The sequence below is a fragment of the Eschrichtius robustus genome, chromosome 3, assembly GCF_028021215.1.
Source record: "Eschrichtius robustus isolate mEscRob2 chromosome 3, mEscRob2.pri, whole genome shotgun sequence".
Classification (NCBI taxonomy): Eukaryota; Metazoa; Chordata; class Mammalia; order Artiodactyla; family Eschrichtiidae; genus Eschrichtius; species Eschrichtius robustus.
This window is the reverse complement of record NC_090826.1, coordinates 151,350,688-151,377,350: the sequence shown is the minus strand read 5'-3', so window position 1 is coordinate 151,377,350 and position 26,663 is coordinate 151,350,688. Positions and strand designations below refer to the sequence as shown.

Here is a 26,663-nt window from a genome sequence, read left to right as displayed (position 1 = left end):
ATGCGTTCCAGGGGGAATCAGTTTGTTGGTGGGATTACAGGAGAGCATCCTAAGGATGAGGGCGGAGGTAAGTGAAATCCCAAAAACCACCCCCAGGAAAGAGGCAACAGGTTACGTGGTGGGGGTCAGGGAGACTGCTGTTGGCGTCTGATGGGCTGGGGCTCATGTCTGGCTCTGTCACTTACTATCTGTTTGATTTGGGGCATTTTTCTTAATATTTCTACCCGTCAGTACTTCAACTATAAAATGGGGTTAACAATACCTGATACTTACCTTCAAAGACATCAAACGAGATAATGGCAGGTAAAGCGCCCAGCACAGGGATCACCCAGGTGATCAGTCTGAGGCAGCGAATACCTTAGGGTCTGGGAGCAATTCTGCAATTCTGGCTGCGACTACAATGAATCCCCTTCCAAGAGACCAGCACCTCCCTGACTCCCTGTGCCCCACTCACGCACGCACACGCGGCCAGAACTAAGCTGCCATCCCTGAGTGACGGGGCCCAGCCGCAGCCTGTCAGAGGCAGCGGAGTGAATGGGCTGCAGCATGAATGGGGGGGGGGGGTGGGCAGCTGTCTGCAAACGGGCTGCGAGCCAGCCCTACAAGTGCTGGTGCATGGCATGGTCAAGGGCGAGGGGACTGGGGGTGAGCAGCTACCCCCGTGGAAAGCAAGCTGGTGATGGTGCCGGGGAGCTGCACGGGTTGTGGATGACTGTCACACCGGTGTCCTGGAGCAGGGGGAGGGGGAGGGGGGGCTGGGCACTCAGAGCTTCTTGCCACAGCCATTCTGAGCTCAGCCCGTCCTTCCTCCTGCTCCCTCTCCCCAGGTGGAGGTCCCTTCTCTCACCTTCCAAGGGGCGCAGTAGAGTGAGCCTCTTGCGTGGGAGTGGGTCTTAAAGGCAGCGTGTGATGGACACACAGTTAAACTTATGACTCTTGAACCCTGCTTAGAAAGGTACCCCAGTGGAGACCAGCCCATGGAGAAACCCAGCCCAGGCAGTGTTAACTCTGTGCTCCAACAGATCTCTGCCTTCTTGGTTGAATAGCAGATAAAGTAGTCGGTTTGCATTTCAGGGCTACATGTATGAAAAATTATACGTCTTCAAACACTTTAGAATCAGAGTGAGATGCGGGTCACACTTGAGAGGCATGTGGCACACACTTGAGAGCCGAGACCAGCTGAGGAAACAGCAGATTCACATCTCCTGCTGTTTGCTCACCCCTATTTAAACTGTTTGTTTCCCCTCTCTCTGCCCAGTGTTTAATCCATGTGCCTATGAAGTGGGCTCACTGCACAGCACTTTAGAGGTTACAGAATGCTTTCATGCCTGTTGATGTATTGGAAGCCCACAGGAATCCTGGGGAATAGACAGAGCAGGGATCATTAGTCCCATTCAGCAGATGAGGAAAATGAGCGCATTAAGAATAATTAACACACCCAGCTCTCTCCAGTGACTCTTATGTGTCGACCCCTCAGCCACCAAACAAAGCAGCACAGAATTCTGGCTTGTCACTGCAGCAGGGTTTGATTAAACTTAAATGTGGGTTTGAGCCTGAAATAAACTGCAGGAGGCAATTGAAAAACGACCTTCCTCAGTGATTTCGGGAACAGAAACTGGCATGCAGAGTTGGCCTTGGAGATGCCAGACTAGGGGGGAGGGCCGGGGATGGAGCCGGTATTCCTGGGAGGGTTTGTCCAGCCAGAAGTCTCCAGGAACCTTTCAGGTCCAGGGCCCGAGCTCTGGCAAGCTGACCAGCCACTTCAGCTGCAGCCTATGAATTGGAAATAGGTTCTGATGGCACACACAGACCCAGCCACGTGCCTGTGCACCAGGAGGAGAGCAGGGCTGTGAGTGATGACAGCAGGCTGCTGGAAATTTCATCTATTGCTCATTTATACAGTCACACAACATCAGAGCTGGCCTAGTCCCCACTTTCCCCAGTAGGCTCTGAGCAACCATAGATCCTCTGGATGCTAGTAGGTGTTGCAAAAGGAAAGAATTTACAGTTACAGTCTAGTAAAGTTGAGGGACACTAGGTTAAAGAGCATTAAGCAGGTGTCTTTAGCAGCCCCCAGAGCCTTTAATATGCTAACACGGAACATGAATCCCCAAGAAGAGGCAGTTAACAAATCTGCTTTGTTTACAGAGAGTCTCTGTAGGATTAATATTCTAAAAAACAAATGTCAAGGAACCCTTATCTAGTCCATTTTCCTCTTTTTACTAAGGAGAAAGGTGGAAGCCCAGAGATGTACGGTGATCTGCCTGGGGCTGCACACTTCTTGGTGCCGAGCCAAGACTGGAGCCAGAATTTGACCTCTTTCAAGTGTGCCTCTCAATCCAGAGGATGAGGAGAAGTCCAGTACAGGCCAGAGTCCAGGAAACGGTGGGACCCAGGAAAGAAAATGTCCCAGCTTTAGTCTTTAGGCCCCTTTATAACCAAACAATTTATATATTGCCATGATTCTGTGTGTCCCAACCTGGAGACAGGGAGCACATTCTTATGTGCTTATAAGACAACTGATAACCTCCCTCCCAAGACCCACAGCCCTTTCTGAGTCATGCTCTCAAGGAATGGAGAACCCCAGATGTGGTCTTAGGGTGGGCTAATTCCTCTGGAGTCAGTAAAGGAGCCACACCTGGTCCCGCAGGAAGGCTCTGAGGCTTGCCCACCATGCCTCCAAGTCATTCATGCCTCCTTGCTCAGAAGCCTCAAGTGAGAGCACTGGAGAAGGCTCTTCCCATAGGCAGGGTTGAAAGCCATTATCTGGAGTGTAGGCTGCAGGGATGCTACTCAAAGATTCTCCCCTTCCATGTGTCCATCTCCTCTAATTTACTCGTATCCAGCTTAGGAATCTACTGTGGGTTTGGGAAACATACATTGGATTGGACCGAATTGAATTCCTCTGGATTCAAACATGGTGCCCCCGAGATTCTGGGACGTCTCATCAGGTGGGGTGACACTCTGAAGCAATTAGCCCTGCTGATTAATTTTTTAAAAGCACCTCAGAGCAGAGTCTTAAGTGGCTATGACTCAAGATAGTAAACTTTGGCTAAAGAGGCCATGTGGACCAGGGCAGGCAGGAGTGAGTGTCCAGAGAGAGGGTCCTGGGCAGGGTGTGGTCATAACATGACTTGGTACCTACGTAATATGGTGATGGCAATGAGGAGGGCCCTGAAGATACATGTCACGTGCCTTCGGGTTCTGCCTGGGGCTAATTGCTGCCCCTGTGACCAGTTGGAGCCTGGGAAGGAGAGAAGGACAGCAACGCTCCGTGAAAGAAGCATGTGAAGCGTGCCTACCTCCTGGGCTCACAGCCTGAGCATCTCTCCCCAGCAAGTCATAAATAGGCAGGCTGGATGCCACCCGCCTATTCCCAGAAGCTCAGAAAGCGCCACACTCAGGGGTAGCGTCCACCTCAAGGCTGTGCAGCCTGCCCTTTAGGAATAACTCTTCCCTCTGTAGTCTCCTCCCCAGCTATGAAATTTTTTCCCAAGAGATCAGGCAGGCCATCTGTCATATGGAAGACCACACAACAGAGCAGGAACTAGGAGCCTGGTGTTGCCCTGTGGGGATTACTTTAGAACCAAGTGAGAGCAATACTGGAGTTTCAACCTTCTCGGAATTTTTCTTTTTCTCTGAAAGGGCCTCAGTTACAGAAGTCGAGAGAGGAGAGGGAGGATTTTCAGGGAAAGAAGCCAGGCTGCAGCAATAGAACACCCCCGCTCCCCACCTCAGAGCCCACAGTTAGACCCCTAGCACACAGGGCTCCAGGGCCCTGAGGTTTCTCCAAGGTCAAGGAGGGGTGGGAATGAAGTGGAGTTTCAGATCAGGGTCCCTGAGCTTTCCATGCGGCTCTGAAGATGGAACTAAATTGTTAGGCCTGAGTGTATGGGAGGAGGGGTGGGCGGGAAAGATGTTTTCTTATAAGCCGAGCTTGGGCTAAGAATACTATGTTTTTAAGCTATTTAAGAGCAATGGGAAAGAAGGAACAGTGAGTACAGATCTGCTAATGAGGTGGTGATGCTTCCTGGAAAGTGGACCCATCATTCCGCGGGGGCTTCAGAAGGGGGAGTGATGCATGCCCCACTGATGGGCCTGTGCTGGAAAGAAGTCCCTTGATTGGCTCTTTACTTGGAAAATGGGCATCTACAGCCCAGTTGTTCTGTGGAGGGGAGAGACAGAGAGGGCGTCACTCAAACTAATCCTGTTGATAGGCTCCTTTTAAGGTCCAGCCCCTGGCCCTCATCCCCTACATCCTTCAAGACTTCTCAGCTGTCCTGTGTCTATATAGTAAGAAGCAATTGGTCCAAGCACAGCTCTGATAAGTGGAAGCTGCTAGATTTGGGGCTAAGAATCTGCAGAATAGTATCTGGCTAAAGATAGCCCTCTGTTCTAATATTTCATCTTCCCCAAAGCAATCTCTGCCAGTCAGGGTTCATTTGTCTCCACCTTGTAGACTGTGCCCTCGAAGTTCAAGGTCAGCCCACCATTGCATGCCTGGTGAGTCCTCCTCTGGCCGGTGCCTGGGCCCTGAACTGCTGTGGTCCCTCTGGGCTGCCATCCTGCCAAAAGGAACAAATCAACAAATGGGCCTGAAGATACAAGAGTACACCAGATCTACATTCAGCTGTATCGAATGCTGAAGAATGCTTAACATTTCCCACATGTGCTTTTCATAATAATAGCCACCAATTATTATATAGCCAGGTTGCACATTTACACACTAGACTAAAATGTACAAAGAAGATGTAGCTTCTTTATTTCCTATAAAATCTTCCCCATGAATTCCCACCCTACCAGGCAGCAAAAAGGGTACAAAGGGCAACTTTACATTTGAACTTGTCCATTATAGCATCTCAGGTTTAATAAAGAGTCTCATTTGGCTGATCCAGTATCTTTCAGGAAAACACAGCCTTGAGATGGTCTTTTCTCCTCCTGTTCCATTTTCAAGGTAGCCTTTTATGTTATAAGGTACTTACTTGACCTGTTTGTGGCAGGGGAGAAGGGGGCCCCCTACTATCAGGGACCTCAGATCCCAGTTCTCTGAGAACTCACAGAGGCTGACTAGCGACCTCTGAGGTGTGCCTGGTCCCATCTGGCCCCTGGGGCATCAGGCCGACATCCTCCACTAAAGGCCTGACCCCAGACATTTGCTTCCACGTGAGAAGCCCTGATCGTAGCCGTCTCTTCTTCTGGACTGTGGTTGACAGGAGCCCTAGCAACCCTATATCCCCTCAACAGGGCCGTGGGCAGAGGTGAGCTGGTAAACGTTTAACGTCTGGTTCTTGGGGGATGGGGTGAGGAATGGAGGAGAAGCCCTGATGGTAGCATTTGCCTGTTCCCATGGTGTAAATACTCCCACTGTTGTCAATTCCAAGCTAACAACATGAGGCCACTGAGCATGGAGTTTGGTCAGCCGTGGGTCCAGCCCCCACAGGCCCTGAGGAACTTCTGGACTCCCTGCAGGTCATGTGACACTGACTCATTCACCTCCCCCATCTGGGCCTGTCCCGTGATGACTGTTAAATGTGTTGAAGTCAGAGTTCCTCCAAGGCTTAGGGTCTCCCACCAGGAGAGTCCTGGGGAGCCCATCCATCCATGTCACCGATCTCCCGCATTCCTAGATGGATGTTTACTACAAGAGGGTGAAAGCAAGATGTGTGTTTCTGACAACTACACCATCTGTCTCCCCATCTCCTTCTCAGGATCCACTTGGGCCAAAATCGTCAGTCTTTCCACACCTCTTCCTCCTAGCAAGGACCATCCTTGTGTCACATTCTTCTTATTTCCAGGGTCTTAAGCCTCACAGTTGTCACTTAAAGGCAGAAAAGGTTTCCCCCTGTATCACAGAACCTATTTTATGATGTGAGTCCTCCCCTGACCTTCATCTAAATAAGACCCTTCCAGATTATCCCTCTAACAAGCTCGGGTTTTGTTCTTTTATGATCTACCCACACTTTGTCACTGTATACGTGTTAGCTGACTTGTTCGCTTACTGACCCCTCCAGCCTCCTGGACCTAGGAAGGCAGAGCCATCACCTGTGCTCTTCACCTGACTGCCGGGTTATACACTAAGTACCATAAGCAATTTTACCTTGCAATGAAATGTAACAGGAACTCATTTGTCTAAAAACGTATTGAAAAACATTAAAAGACACTAGAACTAGGTGTCAGGAGGCTAGAATGCAGTGTGATACAGTGAGGGATGCATAGCTTCTGTTCCTAGTCTTGACTAAGAAATCTACACTGTAAACAATTAGCTCTATAACCTTGGCTAGATTATCTGATCTTCAGATAATCATTCTGAATCATCCTTATAAAAGATTTGAGATCTGCTCTATCTACCTCACTAGAAGCTAAGACCACTTTTCTGGTTCCCCATTTCTCATTACATCAATCAGGGTCCCAACAGGAAGCAGATGATATACATCGATCGACAAGGAGAGTATACCGAAGGTATTATTTAGAGGGATACAGTCAGGGTACATACAGCCCCTGGCACATCATAGGTGTTGACTGTTGAATAAATATGGTATTGAGAGAACTCATACAAGCTCAGGACACAATTCAATTCAGATTTTAACGATTAACTGTTTTTCCAGCACTGTGCTAAATGTCACGGGAGTTGCAAAGGAAACACAATGCTCATTCATCTAATATTCATTCATTTAACCCATAAGTTAAGAACAGTAATGACTGGAGGTGGCGTCAAAGCTGTGATAATAGAAAGAAGGGCGGCTGACCCGGTAGTCTGAATAAATACCTGGGAGATCACTTGGTATCTTAAGAAACAGCCCAGATGCCTTCAAGGTGGATAGTCCCATGTTAATCATTCGTGTATGTCTTATTGCCCTTACGTACGTTTGTACTAAGCGGATTTTCCACTACTAGACTCTAAACTCCATGAGCATGGGGCAAGCACAATGGACATGCAGTAGACGGTCAATAAAATTTGTCATGGTAGTTTCAAAAGCAAGTGGAGAGAATAAGTCTTATTTTTGCCAATTACCCAGGTTTTGCTCCCAGTCTTTCCTTCCAGTTGTTACATGCAGGATGTATTTTAGATTCTTTTTACAACTTGTTCTCATCCTATTGGAGGAATTATCTGATCAGACCCTTTCTTTCCTTCCTCAAACCAAGCATCCCCAGAAGCTTCAACTCTGGAGGCAATGGGTCGGAAGGAAGAAGATGACTGCAGTTCCTGGAAGAAACAGACCACCAACATCCGGAAAACGTTCATCTTCATGGAAGTGCTGGGATCGTGAGTCCTGGGGCTGAGGATAGGGTGGCTGGGCTGCCTGCTGTGGGGAGTCAGAAAAGAGTCATCCTGGACCAGCAGAGAATGATAAACTGGGCTGAGGCTGCTGTAACACTATCTCAGTAGCTCTCAGGGAATAGAGTAGGGGCTTCAGGGGGTAGATTAGGGAAAGGCACCTTGGGGTAATACAGAGAACAATCCAGCCCTTTCCCCAGGGTTCTGCCTCCTTACTCCCAGAGGCCCCCGCCCTGCTTCCAGATCTGTGACAACTTGTGAGTCCTGCCCTGGTTGCAGGAAAGAGGAGTTCTGGAGCACCTCTGGAGACGCAGTGACCCTAGAACCTTCCTGGGCGTCCTCACCCAGCTTCCTCATTTCCCCCCTGCAGCGAACAGGTCAAACCCACTGTCTGCTATAGACAGAAAAAGGAGCTTCTGAGGCTTGGAGCGTGGGTGGGTTACACACACCTGAATCGGCTCCCACCACCACCATCCTCTCTGCTCCATATTTAAGTATCATGTTGGAAAAATAAAGTCACGCTGTAGCCAAACTCCTACCAGCCTCTGGGGTGTCTGTTCCTTCCCCCTTGACAATGATTACATGGCTGGTGGAGCAGAGACAGCTTGTCTGGAACTGACTCTCCACTTAGTCCTACCCCCTCCTCCGAGAGGTCACAGCCTCTGACGCAGGCTGGCACCCACTCCAGGCCACCGGTTCCCAGGGCCTCAGAACCCAAGCTGGTCAGCTAATTAGTCTGGGCTAATTGGGCCGGGGACATGAGGGGCCCTTAGTGGGCTGTCCACTCAAGCCAGCTTTCCCTTTAGCCAAATTGGCTAAGTTTAGCCCCCTCCGCCTGGCTAGGAGGCAGTGACCTCAGGCAGCGACAGCTGCCTACACTCTCGCTGCAGCCGTAAAGGAGCCGGCTCAGCCCTGATAGGAGGCATCTGAGCCCTCCCATCCCAGACGAGGGTGACACTCAGCACGCAGGAGGATCTCAGCGGCCGCCCTGGTCATCAGAGCCTCCACCCTCCATGGAGGGCCATTGCCAAGACGGGGTTGGCTAGAGAGGGGGTTTTGGGCAGGAGAGAGACAATGCTCATGAGTGAATCCGAAATGATTTGCTAAGCAGCCCAAAAATCCAGAGAAAGAGAGAGAAATAAGCCCAGGTTGACAAGAACGTATTCACCCTCTGCTCAGATTTGTGCTATAGGATTGTGAGAGGCAGCACATGCCACCCTTACAGAGTTCAGTGAGGTCTGCCAAGCAGCTTCTAAACCCAGGAGGACATCGGAGCCACCTGGGGAGCTTATGCCTCTAACTTTTAGCTGTGAAAATGTCTAAGTAAAGAAAAGGTGAAATAATAGTACAGTGAACTCCGATATACCCACCACCTAAATTCCATAGTGGTTAACATTTTACTAATTTGTTTTACATACACACACACACACACTCACACACACTGCATTGAACAATTTGTAAACAACTTGCGAACATCATGACACAACACCTCTGAGTCGCCTGTCGGCCCTGCCTAGGAATGAGGGCATTTTCTTCTATGTTCACAAATATCATTGTCACACTCAAGAAAATGAATAATTCTCTAAAATCATTTTAGTCTAGGGAATTTTTGAGAAATACAGGTTCCTGGTCCCAGACTATTAAGCTGGAATTTAAGGGGCTAGGACCCAGTGGCCAGGCATCTATGTATATATTTTTTTAATTATCTATTTATTTATTTTTGGCTGTGTTGTGTCTTTGTTGCTGCGTGCGGGCTTTCTCTAGTTGCGGTGAGCAGGGGCTACTCTTCGTTGCGGTGCGCATGCTTCTTATTACAGTGGCTTCTCTTATTGCGGAGCACGGGCTCTAGGTGTGTGGGCTTCAGTAGTTGTGGTACATGGGCTCAGTAGTTGTGGCTTGCGGGCTTTGTTGCTCTGCGGCATATGGGATCTTCCTGGACCAGGGATCGAACCTGTGTCCCCTGCATTGGCAGGTGGATTCTTAACCACTGTGCCACCAGGGAAGTCCCAGGCATCTATATTTTAAGTGTTGCTGGTGGCTCTAATGTACCCAGCCCAGCACTAATTTGAGGGAAGCAGGTGGACAAGACAGGGCAAGTCACAGCTGTTGCAGCAGCTAAGGCTGAACAAAAGCTAAGAAGAGGTCACCTCTGGGGTGCTCAGGATGGGGACAGGCAGCCCCAGGCTGCAGACTCCACAGAGTTCCCCAGGTGAGGTGCTCTCCACAGAGGGGGCAGCTAGACAGAGCTGATTCCCCTGCTCAGGAAGCGCCAGAATCCCATGACAAAGGCACCTTTCCTCTAGTCCTCAGCTCCTCTGGAACAACCCACCAGGGAAAACAGGCTTTTGTGAAATCTGCCCAGATTCCACCCACAATTCCAGGGCCCTGGGCAGCTGTAGGGACACTGGGCAAAACTCATCCATTACAGAGGGTACATCACCCAAGTTCCAGGCCTCCTCCTTTCACTGCCAAGGAAGAGATTTTTCTTCTTGGTTCCTCCCTTCCTCCTCCATCACCCAGGCTCCCAGCAAGAACAGAGAGCTATTCAGAGCAGGAAACACAAATCAAGATCTATTGCAGCAAGCGCTTGCTCCTGGCTCTGAAGCCTCTGCCCATCTTGCCTTCTGACCCAAGCAACCTTGGCCACTCAAAACTAGCTCTCTGCTCCCCAGTCTGACAGATGGCACAATTAAGTCTTCTAATCCCTCTCCCCCACCCCTGCCACACACACACACACACACACACACACACACCACACCTCCCACCTCCCCACACACATGCACAATGCGTAAGGCAGCCTGAGCCAAAAGAGCAGTAATTACCACAACATTGCACAACCCTAGGAGATACCACACACTGCAGGATCCCCCAGGAAGGTTTGATCTTATTTTACAAGTGGACCCAGAGTGGGTGTCAGCTTTGAAATCAGGGGACCATCCATGTGTGGTTCTAAAGATACAGGTGAAAAGGGAGAAATCTGAAGGTGGACCCAAGAACATCACAGGCGGAAGGAACCTTTAAGGCCATGTGGTTCAACTCTTCTTTTACAATAAGGAAAGCGGGGTCTCAGGATGAGTAGAATACACAGATAATCCCAGTCCAAACGTCCTACCCATCCATCCACCCGTCCACCCATCCACCCATCCATCCATTACACAAACACTGACTATTTTCCGTATGCTGCCAGGCACAGGACCTGGTGCCCATCCACATTTGTCTTCCCTCATTCCCTGCCTCACACTCTAGCAAAAGAGGCTGGATTACCCGAGGCAGCCCTGCCTCTCCCTGCTGTTTTGCACCTCTAGGCTTTTTCACATGCTTCTTCCCCACCCCCACCTGAAACATCACTTCCAACTTGTTTTTTCCCTAGGCTAACTCTCATTGATCCCTTAAAACTGAGCTCAGTGTGTTCTTAAGTCAGAGGGCCACAAATGATGTGCTTCTCCACCATCCCAAGTGGTCAGTTTGGACACATTAGGGAAAAGTGCCCTTTTCTCTAGCTTGCTGTCCAGAGCAAAAATGTTCTTATAATTATTGTATGAAAAGGCACAGTGGCTCCAAGGTGATGGCATCTGCTGGAATTGTATAGTGTGTAACCCACCCAACCATAGCAGAGGCCCTGTCTTAAGCGTCCATTTTCTGTGGTCTCATAATACTTCCCGCTGATCTGTGTCTCTCACACTAGATTCTAAACTAGACCAAAGCTAATCCCAGTGCCTAACACGTAGAGGTTCTGTCAGCTCAACAAGCATTCATGTAATGCCTAATAACATTTTTCAAAGTGAATGTTAATTGCTCATTTGTTTGCGCTCTTCACTAATTTACAGGCTCCTTGAGAGGAGAAACACTTCCCTTTTTATCTCTAGTGTCTAAGATTCAGTAGGTGCTCAATAAATCTTGATTAGAGGGACGAGTGAATGAATGAATGAATGAATAGAGCAAGCTCTGAAGTCTCTAATTAACTCAGTTCCAAGTGCAGCTGGGGGAAACAGGAAACACCAAGTATTTTCTAATGCAGATTCTGAATGTCCTTACACAAGCTTGATTGCTATTGGGGTTTCATGCTAGAATCCCCAGATGGCAGGGGAGAGGATGGCTCAGCTATTTCCTTACCTAAACTCTATCGCCTGTTGTTACGATCAGGTGTTCTCCCTACTGGTGTTCAAATAATAATAGTACTAATAAGAATAATAGTATCTAGCACATGTAGTTTACTAGATCTCAGGAAAACTTTTATGCACTTATATCTATAACTCAGGTACTCTTCTAAACAACCCTATGAATCAGATACTATTGACATTCTCACTTTTCAGATGAAGAAACTGTGCATATGGAAGTTAAGTGACTTGTTACCCAAAAAGCTGAGGTTCTAACGTGGGCCATCAGGCTCCAGCATCACCTATTTGCTAACTGCTGTTATGGCCTTGTCTCCAGAGGACCCCCTTGAAACAAGAAGCCTGCAATTTGGAATCCTATCCTGTGTTCCCATTGGGTTCCATCCTTTCTGTCTTCAGACAGCCTGCCCAGAGCTGCTGAGTTCCATTTTGTCCTCACAGATCCTACTGAGCCAGAAGATGCTCACCTCCCTTGCCGCTAATCATTGGTTCAGGGCAATCATCACTACCTAAAACAGATACAAGAGTCTTTTTTCTCTCACTGTCAGAGCCCTGTCTCCCAGTGCTACTTCCAACTGCCACACAGTGACCACACAGCACACCACGTTGGGAGAAGCCAAGTAAATTGACTCTGCAGTGGCCTCTCTTTTTTTTTGATTTAAGAAAGTTTTATTTTTCAAAATGTACAGTTGGTGGGACCTGTTCATGCATCTTCACCAGCAGCTGGGGCATCTCAACCCTTGGTGTTTCTGGTGTAAATTACTTGGGCTCTATGCTTTGAAACCAGCTTAAAAATCCTTTACTAAGGAGCTCCTGAAGGGCTGCCCTGGCCAGGGAACCAGGAAGCTTCAGTCTCTCAGAGACCACAGCTGGGGTTATAAGCTTCCAGTTGGGAACTTCTTTACAGAGTTTGTCATATGTCGCTTTGTCAGACAAGACTAGGTTATTGAGCTTGTCCCGAACTTTGCCTTTGGACCACTTCTTCTTTTTGGCCTTGCCCCCAGATTTGTTCACTGGGCCTCTGTCTTTCTTGGCCGACTTTCCAGCATCTTTCTTCTTCTTGTCGTCCTTGGGCAGCATAGTGAAGCCGGGAGAGCAAGTGCTATCACTGCCGCCTCGCTAAGATCAGCAGTGGCCTCTCTTTAATGGGTTTGCCAAGTGGAGAAATCTCCAGAGCTAAAGCAGTTTCTGGGAACCATTCCCAAATTATGGAACTAGGCAAGAGCAGCCGCCTAGATCCTGAGTCTGTAATAGAATCTTTTCTTTCCCACGTGATAGGTGAAAGAAAGAACACAAGGGCATGTCAGATGGGGTCTGCCATGGATATGGCTCCTCGGGGTGCCCACAATGACAATGAAACGAATTACCAGTCACACCTTCTTTCATCTACCCATTTTGCCTCCAGCAATGCTCTCTACCAGCCAGTACTAATTTCTATCTCTTGGTGTCTTCTACTCAGAGGAGCTTTTTCAGAAGTTTTCCTGGTGAAGCAAAGGGTAACCGGGAAGCTCTTTGCCCTGAAGTGCATCAAAAAGTCGCCTGCCTTCCGGGACAGCAGCCTGGAGAATGAGATCGCCGTGTTGAAAAAGTGAGTGGGTCCTAGGGTTGGTCGAGTGCAACTGTGGGATCACAACATTTCCTTCAAAAATTACCTTCGAGAAGTACTGGGGCTGAATTTCCACACCCAAAGGTATTACTCCCTTTGATTGAGCTAATGGGTCAGTTTGATCCATCAGCTATATTAGCCAGACAGCTGTCTTGGCTTAATTTTTTTTTTTTCAGCAAATTAACTAGTGATCAACTGATAGCAGAGTTGGTTTGTGTACATAAACCACAGGGTAATTAGTTCAAAGGACCAAAAATCAATTGAGGGCCAACACCAGGAAGAATCAATAATTCAGGAAGCAGCACAAGATTTGGAAATGAGCCTCAGTTTCTTCCAAAGCAAATGCAGGTTCAGCACCCCAACTATCATGAGGGAGCTGACACTAACAAATCATCAAATGTTTAGAGCGGGACTCATAAAACAAACCCTTGTGGAACCCCTATGGTGAGCCAAAAGTTTATTAGGCATCAAGACCACAAGGATGAAACCAACAAAATTCTTTACCCTCAGGAGCTCGCATTTTGTGAAAAGAGTCAAAGGTGCCCATAAGTAGGACCAGTCCCATTGGATGTGAGCCACACAGCAAAAGGCAGAGTTCAGAGGAGACAGAGATTCAGGTTGCCTATATGTGTGTTTTCACAAGTATGTGTTTTAGGTACATTTTCAAAGACAGACCTTGATGGATGAGTAGAATTTTGTGGAGGCAGGAGGGGCAGTACAGAAAGGGAAGTCCGGCCAAGAGTAGCATAAACTTTAACATAGAATCATGGACGGGCAAGGGATGTTAGGGGAGAGTTAGAATTGGAAGCCCCTGAACTGAGAGTGAGTACCGTCAAGGGACAGGAGATGAAACTAAAATGGTCAAGTGGAATCTGATAATAAAGAGTCTTAGATGCCATGATAAAGAATGTTGACTTTATTCTGTGGGCAAAGAAAAGTCATCAAAGGATTTTAAGTCAAAAGTCCCATGATCAGATTTATATTTTAGAGCCATCCCTCTTAAGCATGGTGGTGGAGGATGGGTTGGAGGATGCCAGCCTAGAGGACAGGAGACCAATTGCCAGACTTTCTCAATAATCAAGGCAAGGGATGAGGATGCAAGCAAAGGTAATGGCAAGATCACATGGTGGCAAGAAGACTGGGTTCAAGAAATGTTTCAGAGAGAGAAGTGATTAGGTTTGGGGGTTGGCTGGTAGGAGTGTAAAAAAGAAAAGCATTAAAAAGACCCTGAGAAAGTAGGATCTCAAAGAGATATTTGTACACCCACGTTCATAGCAGCATTATTCATAATAACTAAACCATGGAAGCAACTCAAGTGTCCATCAGTGGATGGACGGATAAGCAAAATGTGGATATACATGCAATGGAATATTGTTCAGTCTTAAAAAGGAAGGAGATTCTGCAGTATGTTTGCAACATGGATGAACCTTGGGGACATTATGCTAAATGAAATTAGCCAGTCAGAAAAAGATACATACTGTATGATCCCACTTATATGAGGTACTTAGAATAGTCAAAATCATAAAGACAGAAAGTAGACTGGTGGTTACCAGGGGCTGGGGGCAAGGAATAACAGGGGGTTATTGTTTAATGGGCATAGAGCTTCAGTTTCACAAGATGAAAACAGTTATGGGGATGGACAGAGGTGATTTTTGCACAACGATGTGAACGTATTTGATACCGCTGAACTGTACACTTAAAAAATGGTTAAGATGGAAAAAATATTGTTTATCATGAAATATATCAAAGTGTAAATAAAATACATATGTATAATTTTTTTTAAAAGTCCCTGAGATTGAGCTGTTATGTGTACAGTCATATCATTGCTTGCGATAACAAATGAAAAGGATGTGTAGGCTGAGAGGAAATAGAAATTGGTTGCAGTATATTGAATATAAATATCCACCTACCTCTACATATATTGAATAAATATCCACCTACCTCTACATAGAGGTAGGTGTCTGGTAGGATGTTAGAGATGTAGGTCTGGGCTTCAGGGAGATTAGGGTAAAGACTGTAAACTCATTGAGAGAAAGGACTAAGATGGTCTTTCTTATCATTGCATTGTATCACCAGTCCCTAACAGCATAGGTGCTCAATAAATATTTGTTCAGTGAGTAAATAATCGATAAATTACTGTTAGCATCGTCAGATTATAAATGTAGTTGAATCCATCATGTAGCCACTGCATGGGTTCTGTATTTTTTTAAATATCTTAAAGATGCTAGCTACTATTGATTATGTGTTTTCTATTTCCCCAGGCACTGTACTAAGCATTTTACACGTCTTATCTCTTTTCATCCTGATATAATTCTATGGGAAAGATGTACTTTACAGACAAGGAAAGTGAGACTTAGAAGATTTGAGTAAACCAGCCAAGGTTACCCAGCTAGTAAGTGCCTGAGTCGGACCTGAACTCAGGTCCAGCTGACTCCGAGTCTAAGTTAACCCTTGTGCTGCACAGCCTTGAGTAAAACTTCTTAGAGACTTTTCTCCTGGATGGGTATGCACAGAGATGCTGCCTAGAAACCAACCCCACAGCTAATATGATTATTCTGCTTGCCTCAGCCTCTGAGTAATCCCAGACAAAGGTAATCTAGGGCAGGGTTTCTTGACCTCAGTGCTATTGACATTTTTTTTTAAATATCTTTATTGGAGTATAATTGCTTTACAATGGTGTGTTAGTTTCTGCTTTATAACAAAGTGAATCAGTTATACATATACATATGTCCCCATATCTCTTCCCTCTTGTATCTCCCTCCCTCCCACCCTCCCTATCCCACCCCTCTAGGTGGTCACAAAGCTTCGAGCTGATCTCCCTGTGCTATGCAGCTGCTTCCCACTAGCCATCCATTTTACATTTGGTAGTGTATATATGTCAGTGCTACTCTCTTACTTTGCTCGACATGTTAAACCAGCTAATTCTTTGTTGTGTTGAGGGCTCTCCTGAGCATTGTAGGATGTTTAGCAACATTCCTGTCTCTACCAACTAAATGCCAGGAGCACTTCCCCCCTCCCCAATCGTGACAATCAAAAATGTCACTAGATATTGTCAAAGATCCCCTTAGGGACAAAAGAGCCCCTGCTTAAGAATCACTGATCTAAGGCATCCCACTGAACTGACCCTCAAAATGGGCATCTGTCTTACTTCTCACAATATCCTGGAACAATAATTTTGCGGCACTTCCTCCGTGGTTACCCATGAGGAGGCTTAGCTAACCAAAATCCCACCTGTTGAGGGATCACACTTCAAGCGATGTTTCTGAAGGAGACCTGGATACCCATTTTGTAGAATAACCTAGTGATTGATGCTCCCCTAGCCTCCCTCGGTTCTTTTAACGTTCTCTTTTGGTAAAGTTTAAAGAGATTCCTGGAGTAACAATGAAGTATTTGTTCCCTGAAGGCACGAGGATCAATTACCCATTCGAAAATATGAACTGAACACCATTTTGGGAATCTTTTCTCTGGAATTTCTTTGTGACTGCCTACTTATTAGGAAGGCTTCACAAGGACCCTATCTTCCTAAACATTGTCAGCAATAGTCTCTGAAAGAAATAAAAGTCCAGCTGGGCTAGATCTGCATTCTTTGTCCGGACAACCTAAACCATATACCTTTCTCCATTACCCTTACTCTTCCTCAGGATCAAGCATGAAAACATTGTGACCTTGGAGGACATCTATGAGAGCACCACTCACTACTACCTGGTCATGCAGCTGTAAGTAGAAGGTGACCTGCTTCTCCACACATGTCTTACGGGGCCTTAGAGGACTAGAAGAGGTTGGTCGGTGATGAGGGAAGGATGGTGATTAAAAGACAAATCAAGAATTAGTGCAAGAGACCCTGAAATGCCAAGAGTCTGGTCATGGATGTGTTCTGAGTGGACCGAGGGGTAAAACTAGGGCTGATGATTGAGTTGGTATGTACCAATGTAACCTTACCACTCGTTACAATATTTCCTACCGGTCAGCAAATAGCTGTGGCCCTAACCTGTCCATCCTTCCCTGTTTCCCTATACCCACAACTTTCTGGACCTCCCCACACCCCTACAATTGAAGGGGTAATGCCTGACATAGCAGGAGGCCTCCAGAACCCTTCTCTGGCACCATAGCTTGAGTCCATTTTGACCAGTCAGTCTATGTCCTCTTAACTAGGCATTAAATATTTTAACATCCTCCAGGGTAAAATTACCATGGGAGTAGAAACCACAGGTAGAGAGAGATCAATTCAATAGAAAGAAGACTTTCTCAAAAGAGAGGCACCCAATGTTAACAATAAGCTGATATTGTGTGTGTACCCACGTGTAGGACAGATATGGTACCCCATTAGAAAGCTGTCCATGTCACTGTCATAACCAAATAAGAGCTATGCCTGAGAGTGACTGCCGCAGGGCTGGTCAGTGCTCCTGAGGGCTCAGCCTTAGGCTCAGAGATGCTTCTGCGTATAAAGTACACACACACACTCACACTCACACACACATCACCCGGCAATCTCAGCGCAGCTGGATGCAATGTTTTTGACTGATAGGCTGATTCCTCAGAAATTTTAATGAGCTAACTCAGGCTATTAACTCCTGGGCTCACCTGAGGCCCAGTGAATAGTGGTAGCAAGCAGTCAAGGGCGTGAGCTTGGAGGGGCCCAGAGCAGCACTAACAAGCAAACAGGGACCATGTGGCACCTTAATGAGGCCAAGTCAACAGAATTAGCACACAGTCATACAGGTAGGAAAGTGGGCAGGTTTAGATGTCACCAAAGTATGTCAAGCCTCCTAGAGCACCAGCTCCAGGACCCAGGCCAGTCTGAGTCAGGAATTCATACCTGTGTACAAAGATTATCTTTCTCATGGGCCTCTAGCTCCCATAGCAGAGCCCAGAGCTTCAGGACAGAAATAAAAGGAGTAGGATGGTGTGCATTTTGATTAGAGAAATTCTACTTCCTTATTGCTGCATGGTGCTGTCATGGGTGCATATTCACAACCAGTGTCACTTGCAGAAACTACAGGGAATCAGATTGCATAATAATATATAGAAATAGTAAGAAAGTGACAAAAAAATAAAACAGTCTGTCTTAGGAGGGAGTGAGTGCTCTGCAACTGATGTGTTCCAGTACTGTCTAGAAAACTTGGCAAAATAGTGGAGAGAACATTCAAGACATGGGGGTTGGACCTGATCTTAAAGCTCCTCTGAATCCTCAGATACCATACCATGTGAGCCTAAAAACACTGTTACTATTAGAGTCACTATATGACTCTACCTCATAATTTCAGCTTTATGTAGCTCAACTTTCCAAAATGAGGAAAGAAATCCTGGCATAAGCCCAGTTAACCTCATCTGCACTTCCTTCTCTTTCCTACTTTGTCTGATTTCAGCTTCACCTCTCCCTTGCATCATGGCTTCCTGTGTCCTAGGCCAGGAAAGAAGGCAGCTAAGAAATGTGTCCACAGGAAGCAATTATTGGTTTCCTTTTTTTTTTTTTTTTTTGACGTATAGTTGATTTACAATGTTGTGTTAGTTGATTATTGGCTTCTTGCAAAACCTTAACCAGAGGCATTTTGCATTTTAAAAAAAAGTTTCCAGGGAGAGGTCAATGGTTGGCCCAAATAATGACTCCCTAGTGATATCATTCCAGGTACCCAAAGAATGTGTCCTGAGATTGGAGTAGTTCTCCCTGCACCCCTCGAATCACCATCTGTGGGTACTTGCCTGTTCCACCACAGCTGTGTCCCCAGGGCTACAGAACAAGTGAATTCACGTCCCTTTGACCTGAAATAAGTACTGGATTCCTGCACTTGCCCCTGTGCCCACAGTGTTTCTGGTGGGGAGCTCTTTGACCGGATTCTGGAACGGGGTGTCTACACAGAGAAGGATGCCAGCCTGGTGATCCAGCAGGTGTTGTCAGCAGTGAAATACCTCCACGAGAATGGCATCGTCCACAGAGACTTAAAGGTGCCAAGGCGGGGCCCTCAGTGGGAAACAGGGAATGACCCTTTAGGAAGCTGCATGAGTCATGGGAAGTCTAAGCTCTGTAAAATGAGAGGGTTAGACTAGCTCATCCCTCAGATTCTAAAACAAATCTTGGGTAACTGAACAATCATTGTTCATTTGCACCTCAGCCTTTTCCTGAACTTTTCACTAAGCCTCACCCTACTAGGATACCAAAATAATCCACATATTTCTTGAATTTAGCCACAGTCAAATTTAATAAATACTTATTGAAAGTCAACATTGCAACAGACACCTACCAGACTTTAGAGAGATCAAAGAAAATAAACTAAGGGTTGGTTTCCTCAACAAGCAAAACAGTCTTAGGGTAGTTAGGGATGAGAAGAGGGAAGGGTTAGTACATTAAAGCTAAGCAAAGTCAGGGCCAAAACCAAAACTCAAGGTGCTAGGTTAGAGGGGTTGAAGGTCTGGTAGGAAGAAGGAAGGAAGAATGGAGGGAAATTAGTCTGACTTTGAAGTCAGGAACACAGGATGCAGCTTCCTAAGAAATTATATATTGGGGGAAGGAAAGAGATGCTTGTTTCAAGTGATTATATCCTGCATTACATGATATTTCTCTTCTCCCATAGCCTGAAAACCTGCTGTACCTCACCCCTGAGGAGAATTCTAAGATCATGATCACAGACTTTGGTCTCTCCAAGATGGAGCAGAATGGTGTCATGTCCACTGCCTGTGGGACCCCAGGCTACGTGGGTGAGTCTAGGAACAGAAGGGAGGTTGACCAGTTGGCTACATTTCACCACATGGATGTTATTCATGAAGAAGGATTGTTGTAAGGAGACAGGGTTCAATTTCAGGGGTCATCCTGGTAGTACAGTCACTTATGAGGTTTAGGGCCAGCCAATCCATCTGGAACTACCCCTCCTGCTCACAAATCCTACATCTTCAAAGACATCCTACCGCTGAGCCTTCCCACTCCTCCTGTCTATACTTTTGTTCTCACTTTTGCAGACAGACTTCCTGCCTTTATCTAGACCAGGGACAGAGAAAGGATCACAAACCCAGAGATCAGTAAATTGCTGAGAGGTTGGCCACTAGACCTCCTTCTACTTTCTCCCAGTCTGGAGAAGACCTCAGCCCCCCAACTGGTGGTATCCTGGAGGCAGAGAGTTGTGTTTGAATGTGAGGATCTCAAATGTGGGTCCCCAAATATACACCCAAGAAAATACCCTAGGAAACTGGCAGAAGTGGGGCCTCCTGCCTAACAGCCCTATAGGCTTCCAGGGCCCCCCAAAAGGTGAGAGCAGTCAGGGTACCAGGAGAGAGCATTCATGGGATCTAGGAGGGAGAAAGCCAAAACTCAGAGCATCCACTACTGCCCCTTCCCTCTTAGCCACTCATCACCTGGTTGGGGCTGGGAGTGGGAAGCAGAACCCTGATTCAACAGAGGGAATCTTCTCTCTCTGCAAAAGAGAGGTTGGTCACTTACCAGCACGTATTGAGTCCATTGGATACAAATCCCTGGTATCTGGGATAAATGCAGACGGCAGCTCACTACTGCCCTAGAGCTCCCAATCAGAGGAAGACATGGCCCATTCCCTCATGGAGCTCTTGATCTGATGAGGTAGACTAAGCCCTGCCCTCAGAAGGTAACAGTGACTGATGGGACAGTTACTACTCAATGGAAGTCCTCAATTAATGGAACTTCTGCTTTCAGGGAGATCCCAATCTAGTGGGAGAGACAGCCTTCACCTTGCAGATTTCCCTGTCTGAAAGGAGGCATAAGGCCCCTGTACTGGGGGTCCCCCATCTGAGTGGGGAGATATAAGCCCTGCCTCCAGAGAGTACTCAGTCTAATGGGGAAAACATAGCCCTGGAGATCCCCAGTCTGATGGGGGAGTCATAGGCCCTGTCATGGGAACTTTCAGTCTGATGGAGGAAGGTTTAGTCTGCTGGGAAAGACACAGTCCCTGCCCTAGGGGAATTTTCAGTCTTAAAAAACAACACTATCCCAGGCGCTACCCTAGTCCTCTTCGCTAAGCTGCTTCCTGACATTTTTCCCTCACTCCTCAGCCTTTTCTCTTGCCCCTGCTCAGCTTTGACTCTGCCTTTGGTTTGCTGCAGCTCCGGAAGTGCTGGCCCAGAAACCCTACAGCAAGGCTGTGGATTGCTGGTCCATTGGCGTCATCACTTACATACTGTGAGTAGATGCTGGCATTGGCTCAGTTCCTGAGGAACCTCAGAGTCTGCTCACCCTTTCTTCTTTCCTCCCCATCTCAGCTCCTTGAGCAGCATCCACCTCCAAAGCACGTGCATGTACACATGCACGCACACACACGCGCACACACACACACTTACGCACACAGCTCCAAAGGCTCTTGTCCTGATCTCCACCAGGTTATAAAAACAGAGCTCAGTGTGAACCCACTGTTCAGCCACGTGGCACTCCCTCTTTAAGCACCCCACCCCCATTTACTGTATATAAATGTATTGAGTCCCACTCTGTGGAATGAGCAATAAAAGAGGGAGAAGCCAAGCTAAGCTTAGAAGCCAAGTGGGCAAAATGTTCACATCTCAGATTTCTCTCCTGGCAACGTCAGCCCAAGGCAAAATGATGGCCTGGATGAACCCGACCCTTGTCACCGCTCCTCTCCACACATTCTCAGGCTCTCCCTTCCAAACCTGCTCACGGCCTCTTCCCCAGCATCCCTTCTCACCTATAGCAAACTTTGCCCTTAGGAAAATAACCTGCGATTAGTCATTTATGCCTTAGTGTGGATGCATTTCTCTATTTCCTCAGCTTATGTTGAATAATGCTTCTCTTCATTCATCTACTCAACAAATATTCATTGACTGTCTGCTGTGCCAATCAGTGGTTTAGGTACTGAAGAATGACGAACAAAGGAGCCTAAAACATCCCTCATGAAATTTACATTCAAGTGGACATTTCTACCATCCTTCTTAAAAATATTTTATATATCATCTGAGAGTCAGGGGAAGTATGTGGAGAGGTGGTGAGGGTTTGGGGGATATAATGTACAAAGAGGCCTTTCAGTGTGGCCTGTTCCAAGCTTTGACTCCTGCATAAACACTTGATAGAACCTGCATCATTCCTGAATCAGAGACAGACCCATGTCCTGGTCACACTGCTGGTGGGGACCTTTATGTTGCCTGCCTGTGCATATAGTGGGAGGCTGGACAGAGGGGAGAGGTTGGCCCAGGGAGGATGGGGTCATTCAGCAGCATGTACCTTCCTATTCCACTGCAGGCTGTGTGGGTATCCCCCCTTCTATGAAGACACTGAGTCTAAGCTTTTTGAGAAAATCAAGGAGGGCTACTATGAGTTTGAGTCTCCGTTCTGGGATGACATTTCTGAGTCAGGTAAGACCAGCCAGTGTGAAGGACAAAATAACAGGCTCAAGGCAGAGGCTGCCAAGAGACAAGAGCTTAACAAAGGATGACAGTCCTGGCTCTTGACAGTCCCTGGGGAATCTAACAGAACAGCCTCCAAGGAAAGTGGAGAAATCTTCATCTGGGTCAAAGGCCAAGGAAGTGATTCGCATCTCAGGTTCATGCTTTTGTTTTCCTGGAGGCAGAACCGCAGTATGTCTGGTAAAAGCTGGGGAGGTGGCTCAGATGAGGGGCCAGGAGGGCAGAGCCAGGCACAGGGGAGTGTTCCAGGCAGGAGTGGCAAAACCAAGGCCAAGTTTTGCTTTTCACATATCAAGATCAGGAGTCTGCAATGTCTGTGTGTGGGAAGTTTATCAGTATTTGTTGTTGGGTCCATTAAGTGGGGATCAGAGCTGGAATAAGCTAGCATTCACACGTGTGCCCATGTGCGGTGCTGGCCCCTGACTGGTGCAAATGTGCACCCACATGGCATCAGGCACATTGGTGCCTCGTGCCCAGAGATGTATCTACAGTGTTGGGTGGGTGACACGGCTGCATAGAGCCTTTCTGGTGGTTTGTGGTGGGTTGTTGTCAGGTGGTTTGGTTTTTTCTCTCTTTCAAGACTCTTAAAATTGCCTCTTTGGAAGATGAGCTAAAGGTGCTTTCAGTGCCACCCACCAGCCTGGAAGTGAATTTCCATCAGTCATGAAATCTGGTCCTTATCTGTTGTATCTTTGATTGCTCCCCCTAGCCAAGGATTTTATTTGCCACTTGCTGGAGAAGGACCCGAATGAGCGGTACACCTGTGAGAAGGCCTTGAGGCACCCCTGGTGAGTGAGGAATGGGGTATGGGCTCTAGACCCTCACCTGTCGGTCCGCAAACACCGTGCTGACTCACTCATTCACAGCGTGTTTCCCTGGAGTCTGCTTGCCCTAGCTGTTTACTGTGTGACATCCAAAGGGCACAGACCAGACCCAGCTAGAGAAGAAAATATCATTTAATTAAGTGGATTCTGACCCAATGGTGGCAGCTGGGTCATCTAGTCAAGTTCAGGAGGCAGATGCAACTAGACAGGTAACTTTGCCCTGTCCTTAAGAGCATCATTTTACTCTGGGGTCAAAGTCTGTTCCATGCAAGGTGCTTTGAGAACAATCACAAAGCAACCAATTGGTAAAGCAGGTAAATAAAGTCTTGAAACTCTTCTTTTTTCATGCTACACTCCTGCTGGAAAATTTACAAGCTCCCCAATTCCCACCACAGCAAATCTCGGTTTTCCCTAATCTGGCCTGACCCGTTACCTCCAACTTCATTTCTCAGGATTCCCAGCGTACCTTCTGTATTCCAGAAAGGCCTAATAGCTATATTTCTCTCCCTGCCCTCCCCCGCCTTCTAAACCAAGTTTTTCCCAAATTATACCTTGGGTCGTACCATTCTCACCACATCAAATACCCTGCATTGGATGTAGCATTCTTCAGGATCCAGAGCAGTTTTTGTCCTTCTCTAAAGCCCTGCCTCCTGCAATCTGGACAGACCTCCCCATCTTTCCTTATCCATTACACAGCTCACCATGAATTACTCTAGTTCATGGAATGAAACAAGGCTTCAAACCTACACTGTAAGCCCCTAGCGATCAGGGCCACGTCTGTTACTTCTCTGGGTCCCTTAGTACCTAGAAAGTACTGTGTACGTGGCAAGTGTCTGAGGGACACTTAGAGATGGATGAATAACAGGCTGAAGGGACAAGAAAAGGGCAGCCTGTATTGGGTGGCCTTACTGAGGAAAGTTTGCAGGAGAAGGTGGGTTCTGAGCAAAGTTTTGAGCCAAAGCATGGTGACAGCCCAAACGCCCTCTGACATGGGGCGGGGAGATAGGGTCAGTAAACTTTTTTTCTGTAAAGTGCCAGATAGTAAATATTTTAGGCTTTGCTGGCCATACCGTCTCCGTGGCAACTACTCAATCCTCCCATTGCAGCTCGGAAGCAGCATAGCCCATAGCTGAATGAATGGGCGCATCTGTGTTCCAGCAAGATCTTATTTACAAAAGCAGGCAATGAGTAGATTTGGCCCACAGGCTATAGGTTGCCCACCCAGCTCTAAAGCAAGTTTCTAAAGCATAGGCCCGCTATGACCTGCCCGGCGGAAAGAGGAGCCCTGGCTCCAGCCCTTTCCTAGCTCCGGCTGCCCTTGTCCTGAGGCAGTCCACTCAGTTTACCCTATGCCCAGCCCCCTGCCCAACCCCTGGCTGAGTCCCTGTAACCACCACTAGCCAGGGGTCCCCTCCACGTCCACAGGATTAACGGAAACACAGCCCTCCACCGGGACATCTACCCGTCAGTCAGCCTCCAGATCCAGAAGAACTTTGCCAAGAGCAAGTGGAGGGTGAGTTGTCCTCTCCCGGAGGTGGGCAGGCTGTCTAGGCCCTGGAGGCTGGGCTGGGGCAGCTGGGGTAGGGGCTTTCCTTGGGGTCTCCCAGCAGACCCTGGAGTTCCCTGAACCCTCTCTGAAATGAGAAGTGCACACATTGGTTTCAAGAGGTCGCAGGGCAAAGGGAAAGCTTAAGCCTTACGGCCCTCTGAAGACGGAGACGGCCAGAGACTGGTCTCGTATCTCCTCAGCAAGCCTTCAACGCGGCAGCCGTGGTCCACCACATGAGGAAGCTGCACATGAACCTGCACAGCCCAGGTGTCCGCCCGGAGGTGGAGCACAGGACACCCATCACTCAAGCCTCTGAAACCTCAAGACCCAGCTCCCCTGAGATCACCATCACCGAGGCACCCGCCCTGGACCAGAGTGTGGCCCTCCCTGCCCTGACCCGGCTGCCCTGCCAGCATGGCCCCCTGCCCACTGCCCCTGGGGGCAGGTCCCTCAACTGCCTGATCCACGGCTCCCTCCGCATCAGCAGCAGCCTCGTGCCCATGCAGCAGGGGCCCCTGGCCATCGGGCCCTGCGGCTGCTGTTCCAGCTGCCTGAGCGTCAGGACCAAAGGGAAGTCCTCCTACTGCTCTGAGCCCACGCTCCTCAAAAGGGCCAACAGAAAGCAGTACGTATTTTCAGCCAAAGCCCAAGGCCTAGCCCTGCTCAGCCTGGGTCTGAAAGAACTCAGGCAATGGAGCTGAAAGAAACTGACCAGAGAGCCTCTCCCATTTGGGGGCAGCTCTGTAGGGTGGAAGAGCTCTGGATGCGGGGGGAGGAGGGGGTCAAGGGAAATGCCTCCAGTCTTGTCCCCACCCCTCACCAGCTGTGTGGCCACTGTCATTTCAATCCATATCTCTGTTTCTAGTTTGCTCATCTGTAAAATGGGTTGATTGGATCATACCTGCTCAGCCTGCCCCACAGAGGTACTGTCAAAGTTTAGTGAGGCAACAGGGATTATAAATGCCTGCAGAAAGCTGGGTAGGTGTGAGTGGTGGGCGTTAGATCCCTTGAGTTTCCAGGGCCTCTGTGTTTTGGGGGGACACTGGGGGCTTGGTTATCTCATTCATCTTTTCTATAAAGGCTCGTACTTTCTGAAACTCATAAAGGGAGGACTGAGCGGCAGCCACAGGCACAGAGAATTATCCCGGCTCTCCTTCCTCCTCAAATACTCTATAGCCTGCTACTCCATTTCCTTTCCAGGAACTTCAAATCGGAGGTCATGGTGCCAGTTAAAGCCAGCGGCAGCTCCCACTGCCGGGTGGGGCAGACGGGAGTCTGTCTCATTATGTGATCCCTGGGGCCTGAGTCTGTGTCACTACAATTTTCAGGTGAGGGAACTAGAGGGAGGAGGGCCAGGGCCGTGGGCTCAGGGGGAAATCGCAGTCACAGAGTCTCAGTGATGGGGTCCGAGGGGTACCAGAGGCGACAGCACCCCCCCCACACCCTGAACCCCCTTCTTCTGCAGGAGAGATAGCTATTCACCTCTTCTCTGCCTTTCCAAACCTGGAGTCTACGCTGCAGTGGGAAGAAGGCAGAGCCAGCCGAGCAAGGCCTGATCAGAGGCAGCAGGCAGCTGCCACCTGGGGCAGACCCTCCCAGAAGGCCCAGGAGTGAGTCTCCAAGCGTGGAGGCCTCACCGAAGCTGTGGGCGGGAGGAGCGGCATCCGAGGCTTCCAGGTCTCCCTGGCCTGCCCGCTCCGTGCCCCCAACCCTACGTGCCGTGGCTCTGCACAGTGTCCGTAGGTAGCTGTCACCCAGGTCTGTGTGGTTTGTCGTGAAAAGCTTAATGGGCTGGCCAAGCTGCGTCACCATCTCCGAGCAAAGCCACATGGAGCATCTACCCAGACTCCCCGCTCAGCACACACGCTGGATCTTGCCTCTCCAGCCTCCGTCCTCATAGCCAGAATGGGCTCGTTAATGG

General features: G+C 48.2%; 1 protein-coding gene and 1 pseudogene across 1 annotated transcript; one reads left to right on the top strand and one right to left on the bottom strand.

Annotated features, from left to right (window-relative positions):
* On the top strand, positions 1-26,033 carry CAMK1G (calcium/calmodulin dependent protein kinase IG). The gene is made up of 12 exons (XM_068538442.1): positions 1-67; positions 7,144-7,264; positions 12,851-12,979; positions 16,639-16,713; positions 18,802-18,940; positions 19,567-19,690; positions 21,062-21,137; positions 22,206-22,318; positions 23,079-23,157; positions 24,619-24,706; positions 24,943-25,367; positions 25,943-26,033. Exons 1-12 carry the CDS (start codon positions 1-3, stop codon positions 26,031-26,033), a joined length of 1,527 nt encoding a protein of 508 aa, XP_068394543.1.
* On the bottom strand, positions 12,088-12,471 carry LOC137761521 (small ribosomal subunit protein eS25 pseudogene; annotated as a pseudogene).
* Positions 26,034-26,663: the final 630 nt, after the last annotated feature.